At 43.4% G+C, this 11,586-nt stretch overlaps 2 protein-coding genes across 2 annotated transcripts in view; both read right to left on the reverse strand.

Annotated features, from left to right (window-relative positions):
• The window catches only part of SNX29 (sorting nexin 29), a 567,324-nt gene that overhangs the window by 553,845 nt on the left and 1,893 nt on the right, over positions 1-11,586 (reverse strand). Inside the window, exon 2 of the mRNA XM_006867206.1 lies at positions 10,245-10,297. The gene's annotated coding sequence lies outside the window, so the exon portion shown is untranslated. The remainder of the gene's footprint in view (positions 1-10,244; positions 10,298-11,586) is intronic.
• The window catches only part of TNFRSF17 (tumor necrosis factor receptor superfamily, member 17), a 42,638-nt gene continuing 41,101 nt past the window's right edge, over positions 10,050-11,586 (reverse strand). The window contains exons 5-7 of the mRNA XM_006867240.1: positions 10,588-10,721; positions 10,245-10,297; positions 10,050-10,149 (exon numbers count right to left, since the gene is read on the reverse strand). Coding sequence (XP_006867302.1) covers positions 10,050-10,149; positions 10,245-10,297; positions 10,588-10,721 — 287 coding nt within the window. The remainder of the gene's footprint in view (positions 10,150-10,244; positions 10,298-10,587; positions 10,722-11,586) is intronic.

Raw genomic sequence — 11,586 nt, forward strand, 5'->3', positions numbered from 1 at the left:
ACCTCTGGAAGTTCTCTGTCAATGTATTGATTGTAGCCATTTCTGTATTGAGAACTTTCATAATTTCCCAGTGTGACTTTCTTCATAATTTTATATCTACTGTCTCAAATTTCTATAAAACAGCAACTATTATTTATAATAGCCAAAAACTGGAAGCGACCCAATGTCCATCTGTGATGAAGAGGGGAATTACAAATGACAGCAAAGTGAAATGCTACCTGGTCCTGGGCCACCCGCACAATCACTGCCATATTTGAGCCCACCACAGCTACAGTGTTAATCCATTTCATTGCGGGTCTTCCTCGTTTAAGCTGACCCTCCCCTTTACCATGATGTCCTTCTCTTCTACCTCATGGATTTGACTGGCAGAGATGATTCCTACACAGTAGCCTACAAATAAAAGACCTAAGAATAGAAATATGCCCAACATAATGGAATACTTTGTTGTTGTTGTTGTTGTTGTTAAGTGCCATCAAGTTGGTTCCACTCACAGAGACCCTGTATAGGGTTTCCAAGGCTATAACTCTTTACAGGAGCAAAAAGCAGCTGATAGGCTCAAACCACCAGCCTTGCAGTTAGCAGTCCAGTGTTTATCCACATCAGGGCTCCTGGTGGAAATGTTTGTAAGTGCCATCGAGTTGCTTCCAATTCATGGAGACCCTGCATATAGCTTCTGAGGAGCAGCTGTTACATTTGAAGTGCTAACCTTGCAATTAGCAATCCAGTGCTTATCCTACAGTTCCACATCAGATACCAGTCATCAATAAGAGGAATGAAGTACTGATACATGCTAGGGCACAGGTGAGCCAGTCACTAAAAGGTACATGATTCTACAAGTATGAAATGTCTGAAACAGGCAAACCCAAGGAGAAAGTCAACTAGGAGCAGCTGAGGACTGGGGTTGGGATCGTGGATTATCTACCAACAGGAATGAGGAAACTTTCCAGGGTGATGAAAATGTTCTAGAATGGAGTTGTGGTGATAGGAACACAGCTCTATGAGTATGAATTTATGAAAGTAAATCACAGAATTGTATACTTCTGTTAGGCGGTGGGCAGCTCACAGTAGAGTCAGCAGTCCAAACCCACCACCACTAGCTCCAAGGGAGAAAGATGAAGCTGTCTGCTCATCCCAGGCACCTATAGAGGGTCACTCTACATCAGAGTGCCGAAGGAGTTAAGAAATGGAAAATGAAATAACCACCTCCGGCTAAATGTTAAACTGACCACAAGACCAGCATAGCTGGACTTCACACTCACTCAGATCCTGCAAGCGTTTGTTTTCCTGGGCTCTGACCTAGATCTCAAGATTGTTCAACCAGCCGCATTAATCTCAAAGAAGAGCCCTAAGAATGCTGTACTTTGCTACGGCAAATGTTAGAAAACCAGACATAGCCTATAATAAGTGGTGCACTGCAATGAATATATGGCACAAGGGCAAAATCTAAACTGATCCCTTAACTGGACCAAAACTGTTGTTGTTGTTGTTGTTGTTGTTAAGTGCCATCGAGTCAGTTCTGACTCAGGGACCCTGTAGAGGGGTTCCGAAGACCAGCTGGTGAGTTTGAACCGTCAACAATGTGGTTCAAACCAACCTTGCAGTCCAGTGTTTTATCGTTCAGCACCATACTGGGACTCCACACTTCAGATGTACTGGGAGACCTTTTAGAGAAAATCAGGGACAAACGTGAAAATGGGCTAGATTCCCCTCTATGTAAAGCTACAATGTCACCTTGTTGTTGTTGTGAAGTGCCATTGAGTCAGTTCCGACCCATAGCGACCCTGTATAGGGTTTCCAAGGAGTGGCTGGTGACCTTGAACTGCCGACCTCGCAGTTTCAATGGTTTTGCAGTCTGACACATTAACCCACAGCACCACAGCAGGACTCCACAATGTCACCTTACTCAAAGCCAATTATAGAATAATCAACCACATAATAGTATAGTATTCGTCATATCTCAGATTTAAGACCGTATAATAATCTGCCAGCATTGCTAAAGGCAAGCCATTGCATGACGATCATTTCAAAAGGATCATGCCCTCTGAATGATTTATGTTTTATAAAGTAAGCTTTCAAAAAAGGTCATGCCCTTTGCCCTGTAGAAAGGCAGAAATTATTCCTACACTATAAACTACAAATCAGAAGAGATTTAAGAATAAAGATATTCAGTGATTCATGGGCTAGAGGGCAGACACATGTTAACAGGGGTGATGGGGCAGGCAATATATAACAAGAGGGAGGTTGGCAGAGGGAAGATGAAGGTAGTGAGAGACACAGGGAGGAATTCAAGAGTTAAAGTGAACAGAGGTAAATACTGTTAACTAGTGCTACATGGAGCTCTGGTAACGTAGTAGTTGCAAACCGCAAGCTTAGCAGCTCAAAACTACCAGCTGTTTCGCAGGAGAAAGATGAGACGTTCTGCTCCTGTAAAGATTTATAGCCTCAGAAACCCTGTACAGGGTCGCTATGAGTCGGAACCACTCTCCACGGCACACAGCCAGCCAGCCATCCAATGCTACATGGAAGGGACTTCAATCATTGTTATGAAAGTAAATAAATGATTTGTTGAATATAAAAGTGATGATCTGCTCTGTCAGCCAACCTTCACTCGATTCACAAAATAAAAGGTTAAAAAGAAAAAAAAGGAATAAAGATATTCAACATGTCATTTACATTCATGAACAGTCACAGACTACCTAATATATTTATCACTTGGGGAACTGATCAAACAAATGATAGCACAGCACATAATCAAATGCTGCCCTTAAAACATTCATCAATAGCTGATATTGATAAGCTAACGTGTTTATCATGTAAAATGAAAAGCAAGCAAGGTATGAAAATACGTACTCAGCGTGCTCCCAACTGTTGAGGAGAAAAAACACAAAAGAATTCTGAAGGGAATCATGGGAGAAATTAAGAACCATTTGGATATGTTTTGGTTTTTTCTTTCCTCTACATTTTTCTTAACTTAGCTCATTTTCTAAAATAAACATGAAAAAATTATTCATGGTTCAAGAACCAGAAATACTGCCATGTCATGCTACAGATAAAGGATGACAAGATAGGATTATAAAGTGTAAATATGGTGAAGAAAAACAGCAAATCTTCTCAACGAGAACTTGGACTAACATTTTTAAAGCTTAGACTATAATGCTAAGTAACGAACAGCAGAGCTAGAACATTTTCTAACCTATAAAGCATACTGTAATAAAACACATGATTGTGGTTGTTAAGTGCCGGCAAGTGGTTCCGACACAGCAATCTCGTATAGGGTATCCAGCCCTGTATAGGGTATCCAAGGAGCAGCTGGTGGGTTTGAACAGCCAACCTTGTGGTTAATAGTCCAGTGCTTATCCTACAGCACCACACCAGGGCATTGTAACAGTAAAAGCTATTTGTTTGGGGTTTTAAAAAAACAGACCCCACACCCATTGCCATACAGTGCTGAACCACTGTACCACCGGGGCTCCTCAAACAAACCTACACAAGGACTAAACAGAGAAAGCGAGCGAGCGAGAAGTCAGTACAAATACATCGAGGGTAATCTGAATACCATGGGAGGATTTTTATCAGTGTGAATCCTGGCTGAGACATTATACTACAGATTTACAAGGTGCGACCACTGGAGGAAACTCCACAGAGACTACCCGGGACCTGGCTGCGTTATTTCTCACAACTGCATATGAATCTACAGTTACCTCAAAACAAAAAGGCTAAATAAATCAACAAACGAGCTAACAGTAAAGATGTGTGTTGCTGTTGTTACTAAGTGTCAAGCAGTTGCCTACTTACAGTGACACTATGTAGGATCTCTGAGGAGCAGATGGTGGGTTTGAACTGACTGATCTAGTGATTAGCTGTCCAGCGTTTATCCTACAGCACCACACCAGACTCCAAAGACGTATTAACTCAAAATGCACAGCTACTTGGATTACAGCTCACACGTGTGCAGGCTTATTCCAAACAAACGGGTCTTTACCATCATTGATCGGCTGCAGACAAGTTTTTGCCAAGATACACTTGTCGTAGTCTTGTGAGGGTGCCTTCCAAAAAGAGATCCACTCAAGGGTATGAGTGTAGTGTGCAATGCTACCTAGAAAAGCAGGAGATGGTGGCAGAGGCGGTGGCATGGAGAGACAGAGCAGCTGCAGGCTCCAGGCCCATGAACTGAGTAAGCTGTGTGCCTGCAGGCAGGAGGCTGGTTTACAGAATGTGCCCTTTGGGGATTTCAATGAATATGTATCTTTTGTTTTGTATGTGTACATCAAATATTTTTGCTTTGTTCATTTGTGAACTGTATGGCGAAAAAAGGAAGCCACAAGGCAGCACTGAGCTAAAACTGTTGTGGCCGGGAGGGGATGGTAATCAACTGAAATGAAACACATCGGTGAAAGTAAAGCTGATGATGTTGTCTGTTAACCTTCACTTAATTCACAATGTTATTATTACTGTTAAATGCCGTCGAGTAGATTCTGACCCACAGCGACTCTGTATAGGGTTTCCAAGGAGCAGCTAGTGAACTTGAACCACCGAACTTGCAGTCTGACACATTAACTGACAGCGCCACACCAGGACTCCTAATTCACAATAGAAAGTTAAAAAAAGAGAAAGAGAGAGAGAGATACAATGAAAACAGTGGCTTCTGAGGGGATCTTCTGGGTCACTGAGGTCAAGGCAGAGAAGTCAGCTCAGAAAATTATAGTGACTTTATGGGGACTGCAAAGGGCTCCTAATACTGGTATGATTTTCTTGACAAAGGGCGATGATCAGGGCTTATTGGAAATGTACAAAGAAAACCAAAAACTGCATTGGTAACAAAAAGCCAGGAAAATGGCACTGAGGAATTGTTTCCATCGTGACAAAATAGCTGCTCATTCTTCAAGGATAGCAAGAGCTGTCCCACAAGACTTCCATGGGGAAAGCTTAGCCCATCCAGCCTACAGCTCTAATCCTGCCCCTTCAAACTTCGTTTTGTTCCTAAAACTCAAAGAATATTGAAAAGAAACATGCAACTGTCTGTGTAGTGTCTCCGAGGCTGTAAATCTTTTCAGGAGCAGAAAGCCTCATTGTCCTCTCTTATGAGTAGCTGGTGGGTTCAAACCATTGATCTTGTGGTTCCCTGTCCAGTGCTTATTATTCTAAAGAGTCTCTATGCTCCCCGTATAGACCTGTTGTTGTTAAGTGCCGTCGAGTCGATTCCAACCCATAGCAACCCTGTATAGGGTTTCCAAGGAGCAGCTGGAACCACCGACCTTGCAGTTCAAATGACTTCGCATTAGCCCACAGGGCCACACCAGGACTCCGATGGAGATTAAGTGGAAAAATAGTTTTTATATTTTTGTTTAATAAAGGTATCCATGATTTGGCAGCAATAACTGTTTGACTCACTCTCCTACACATATACAAGCATGTTTCCTGAAGCGCGGTTTACAAGAGCAAAAACAAACCAAACCAAAACGAGAAACAACCTGAACATCCATTAACAGGAAAACAGGTTAAGAGCCGACAGTTTCTCCATAGTACAAAATATTACGGAAGAATTTAAAAGAATGAGATGATGGCATATCTAACCAATTCTAGCAAGTATCTCCCCGCCCAGCCCCAGTTCAACAGCCTTGAATTCAGATGTGCCTCATTACTGATGAAATCATCCAATGGAATTTGCAATGGTTTTGCTTTTTTAATTACACATAATGATGCCCGTATGTGGCCCATTGACCTGGCAATGATGTCCATAGTATATGGTCAGGTTTGTTGTTGCTATTTCACTGTTGTTGTTGTGGCTAAGTGCTGTCAGTGGGCCGCATATGGGCTTCATTATGTTGCTGCTTCACAGAGTAATCTAAATGTTACGATTCCTATGTAAAAGAGGAAGAGGAGGAAGGGAAAGAGACAGAGAGTGGACTTGATGGAAATTTCTTCTCAATTATTTGGGAAGAAATGATCTACCATCATTTTAAGGAGCCTTGGTGGCACAGTGGCTATGCGTAGGGCTGCTAACCAAAATGTCAGGAGTTCAAATCCACAAGTTGCTCTGCTGAAAAAGACGAGACTTTCTGCTACCATAGAGATTTACAGCCTTGGAAACCCTAGACACCATGAATCAAAATTAACTCCACCGCACACCACTACCACCACCACCACCATCATTTACAGATGCAATGGTCAGGGCCCCTTGGACACTGGAAGAAATCAGCCAAGTTTTCTTAATCGCAATTGCGTGCTTTGGTCTAGAGCAACCCATCTTTGTGCTAAGTAAATGGGACAAAAATGAATTGCAACCCAGAGATAAAAGGCCCCAAGGATCCGTGAGAAAGATGGCAACCATCCGGAAGAAAGAAAAATTGGATCTATGTCTTTCTTATACCACAGACTAATGAAAATAAGTTCCAGATGGAGAAAGTCTTCACTGTAAACAATAAAAATCTTACAGGAAAATAAAGACCGTGTCTGCAATCTCAAATTGGCAAAGATCTTTAAAAACACAGAAAATCCAGACATGGAGAGGTAGACAAACAAAATCAGGAAAAAGACATTGGACAATGTAAACATTCTAAAGCTTTGTATTATAATAGATAATAGACGAACAACTTTGGGGGGGAGTCTACAATGCAGAGAAACGAAAGGTTAATGGCTAATAAATATTGAGAACCCTCACAAATCGACAAGCAGACAAATAATTCAACAAGAAAATGAACAAATAATATGAAGCTTTGCAAAAAACATCAAAGCCGAACAAAAACAAACCCGCCACCATATAGAACAGAGCACTGCTCCGCAGCACTTCCCAAACTGGAGCTGCGTATGGGAGCAGGCTCATCGTTCTCCTTCGAAGCAGCTGCTGGGTTTGAACTAATCACCTTACAATTAGCAGCTCAGTGATTAACCCACTGCACCACCAAAGCCAACAAACCTAAACAACAGATATTTGACGCTCACTGGCGAGGAGGGAAATGCACATGAAAGTGGCAGGAGCCATCACTTCCACGCATCGGACTAACAAGAATTTAAAACGACACTAGTGCAAGACTATTGTCCACAAGAAAGAAAAGTCTTGTACATTACTAACAGCAACAGCTCTAAAACCACACACTCAAAATAAACACAGATTCTAGTGTAAACAGCAGCCCAACTCCTGGAAGTCAGATCCTCAGCACGTAAGAAAAGATGCTCCAGATGGTGGCTGCATCCTTGTCCCACACCAGGAAAACTGGGAAGAAAGTCAGCAGCTCTCAGTAGGAAACTTTCTGTCTGCATAACACAAGAGGACGCAAGCACTTAAAGAGAATTAGGAGAACTCTAGCCTGGACATGTGTGTGTGTGTGTGTGGGGGGGGGGGGGGGGGGGGGGGGGGCAGGAGGGAGTGCCAAGAAAGAAAACAAAGAAGGGCGCTACTTAGGATTCCATTAGTTTAAAAACAAATGATGAGTTGGTTCTGACTCATGGCCCCTCTCTAGGGCAGAGTAGAAGTGCTCCAAGGTGTTTCCGAAGCAGCTATGGTAGCGTAGTGGTTATGAAGCGGGCTGCTAAGTTCAAGGTCAGCAGTTTAAAACTACCAGCCGTTCTGTGGGAGAGAGATGAAGCTTTCTGCTTCCATAAAGATTTACAGCCTTGGAAACCCTGTACAGGGTCGCTATGAGTCAGAACTGACTCCACAGCACACAACCAACCAACCAACCATTAAGGAAGCTGACTGTCACATGTTTCTTCCAATGGAGCAGCAGGTGGGTTCAAATTACCAACTATCAACCAAGTGCTCACCCACTGAGCCACCTGGGCTCTTTAATGAAATGTACAGGTGTGTCTGTGTACATGTCTTTGTGAGAAACTGAAGACAAAAATTCCAGGCTGAGCATTCAGGGACATTTAGAAAGTGGAAAGGGCTGTCTGAAGTAGCCTCTAAGGGGGCACCTGCCAACTTTCACCTGCACTATGTAAGCGCTGGACTCTTAGTGTGGTGCTATAGGGTTAGCACTGGTATGCAAACCATCAAGGTTGGCAGTTCAAACCCACCAGCTGCTCCTTGGGAAGTATGCAAAGGGCCACTATGAGTCAGAACTGACTCGACGGCACTTTACAAAAACAAGAAGTAAGCGCTGGACTGTGAAGCTCAAGGTGAGCAGTTCAAACCTGCCAGCTGCTCCTCGGAAACCCTATATAGGGTCGCTGTGAGTCAGAACCAACTCAAGAACACACCACAACGACAAGCATAATTGAAATCTTTCAAGAAAGTGAGGCGGCACAGGAAGCACTCACTCATCTATGCAAAGAAATTTGGAAGACAAGTATCTGGCCAGTTGATTGGAAGAGATCTGTATTTGTGCCCATTCCAAAGAGAGGTGACCCAACGGAATGCGGAAATCATCGGACAATATCTTTGATATCCCATGTAAGTGAGTAAAGTTTTACTAAAGGTAATACAGAAATGGCTGCAAGCATACATCGACAGAGCACTTCCAGAGGTTCAAGCTGGATTCAGAAGAGGCTGTGGAATGAGGGATATCATTGCTGATATAAGATGGCTCTTGGCTGAAAGCAGAGAATATCAGAAAGATGTTTACCTGTGCTTTATTGACTATGCAAAGGCTTTCAATTGCGTGGATCATGAAAAGCATGGACAACATTGTTAAGTATGAGTAATCCTGAACACTTAATTGTGCTCATGAGGAATCTGTACATGGACCAAAAGGCAGTTGTTCGAACAGAACATGGGAACACTGAATGGTTTAAAATGAAGAAAGGTGTGCGACAGGGTTGTGTTCTCTTACCATACTTATTCAACCTGTATGCTGAGCAAATAATCCGAGATGCTACGTTATATGAAGAAAAACGTGGCATCAGAATTGGAGGAAGACTCATTAACAACCTGAGATATGCAGATGAAACAACCTTCCTTGCTGAAAGTGAAGAGGACTTGAAGTATTTACTGATGAAGATCAAAGAGCACAGCCTTAGGTATGGATTGCATCTCAGTGTAATGAAAACAAAAACCAATAAACAACATTCGTACCAGTGGAGAAAAGATTGACATTGTCAAGGACTTCATTCATCTTGGATCAACTATCAACACTTATGGAAGCAGCAGTGAGGAAAGCCAACGACATATTGCATTAGGCAAATCTGCTGCACAAGACCTTTTTAAAGTGTTGAAGAGCAAAGATGTCAGCTTGAGGACTAAGGTGCACCTGAGCCAAATCATGGTATTTTCAGTAACCTCATATGCATGCAAAAGCTGGACAGTAAATAAGGTAGACCGTAGAAGAACTGATGCTTTTGAGTTATGGTGTTGGAGGAGAATATTGAAAGTGCCATGGGCTGCCAAAAGAACCAACAGATCTGTGTTGGAAGAAGTGCAGCCAGAATGCTCCTTGGAGGCCAAGATGGCCAAACTTCATCTCTCATACTTCAGACATATTGTCAGGAGGGACCAGTCACTGGAGAAAGATATTATATTTGGTAAGGTGGAGGGTCAGAGAAAAAAAGGAAGACCCCCAGAAAGATGGGCTGGCAAAGTGGCAGCACCAGTGGTCTCAAGTGTGGCAGCAATTGTGAGGTTGTCCCAGCACCAGGCAGTGTTTCGTTCTGTTGTACATAGGGTCACTATGAGTCGGTACTGACTCAGTGGCACCTAACAACAACAACAACACTCTTACAGAGCACTGGTAGCACAGTGGTTAAGCACTCAACTATGAACTGAAAGATTGGGGTTTGATGTAGAAAGATGTAGCAGTCTGTTCCCCCAAGGATTGGAAACAGTCTGGGAAACCCTATGGGGCAGTTCTCTTCTGTCCTATACAGTCGCTATGAGAGTTGGAATTGACTTGTTAGGCCTGGCTTTTGGATAACTGTGTTCCCACATACTTTTGTATCCCACCCTTTATATAACTTATTACTATGCACTTTCCTACTTAAAACAAATGTATGAATATCATTTTTAATGGCTATAGAACATTTCATCCTATCAACCAGGTTTCCATTGCAGAGGCTTTTCAGTTCTGCAGGTCTGAGGATTAGAGACTACTCTGAAAACAACTTTCTGCAGATTGCTACGAGGAGAACCTGATGGGAACCTGGACATCCTTGAGCTGAGCAGGCTCCACACAGGTGGTCTCCAAATCACCGGGTTCCAAGCAGGGCGCCTCCAGGCTGCAGGTGCAGAGCATGAGTGCAGCAGCAATTCCAACTGTCAGCATCCACCTCTGGGTCTTGAGGGTAAACCTTATGAGAAAGGATCTATTTACCTGCTATCGGAATCAGAGGCGATCTCCTTTCTCCCTCCAAAGCGGATCTGGCACTGCACAGAGAAAGAAGATCAGCTGTGAGGGGCGGACCACATGAGACTGTGGGGTCAGAAAGGATGACTCGGGACCAGAGATGCCAGGTGCTGAGTTAGGGCATGATCGGGCTCTGGGTATCACTCCAAGACTTAAAGGGGTGAACAGCCCAGTCTGCTAGTCCCTTATTATTTCAGGGGAGGCTTAGCTCCTGGTTGTTACCACAGTACGCCTGGCGGAAAAACAACACCAAGAGGAAAACCAGACACACAGGCTCCTGCACGTGACCTAGGAAGTGTCTTATACTCACCTGGAGCAGACAGTCTATAACACAGAGCTCTGAGCAGGCGATCATGAAAACGTCTGCAAATCTGCAATGACGCTTCCCTTTGACGATGGCATGAATCACTTCAGATAAGTCACTGGGTTGTGCCGAGTGACAATCTGTCAGAGGTGGGTGAGAAAGAGACCCGACTACTCTTTCAAAGGTACTGTGTCTCAACAGTGGGTGATGGGCTTGCAATATTCCTGAACTGATTACCAAAGCATATATATAGCATTTTAAATGAAACATCTGTCAAATCTCATAGACTTGAATATTTTCAATCGGTGGGTTTCTGTTCTGTATAAATTATGCCTCAACAAGGTTGATCTTTCAAAGGTGTAGACACCACTTTCACCCCCAAAAATAATAATGATAATAATCAGGTGAGCCCCAGGGAAAGGCTCCAGTTCCTTTCTGATTAACTGTCACAGTAAAGTGGCTCAATTAGTCTCTTCACCTCTTCGTCCTATTACCAGTTCTGAAGCCAAGACAGACAGAACTAATGATGTGGGCTCCGTAATTAAGTTGCTGGGAGGTGCAAAAGGTTAGGTGTTCCATGACTAACCAAAAGGTTGTCAGTTCAAGCCTAGTCGGAGGGGCCTCAGGAGACAGCCCTGGAAACCCTATGGAGCTGTTCCACTCTGCATGCGTCACGTCATCGTGACACAGAACGGCCTCGGTGGCAGCTAACAACAATGACCACCAAAGAACTATTACTAATAGTAATGCAGAGCCCTGGTGTGGTATGATAAGCACTGGACTGGTAAACTGTAAGGTCTGCAATTCAAACCCACCCAGCCCGCTCTTGGAGACCTGAAGCAGGGTCTCTATGAATTGAAACCAACTCAACAACACTTAACAACAACAACAACAACAATAATGTGGGCTTTGAACTTCCCATGACACACGTATGGGCCAGGTCAATATTGGTCTGAAAAAGCAATGACTGCGGTTGAGTCAACTGTGACTCGTGGGACCCCCTGT

The sequence above is a fragment of the Chrysochloris asiatica genome, unplaced genomic scaffold (assembly GCF_000296735.1).
Source record: "Chrysochloris asiatica unplaced genomic scaffold, ChrAsi1.0 scaffold00102, whole genome shotgun sequence".
NCBI lineage: Eukaryota > Metazoa > Chordata > Mammalia > Afrosoricida > Chrysochloridae > Chrysochloris > Chrysochloris asiatica.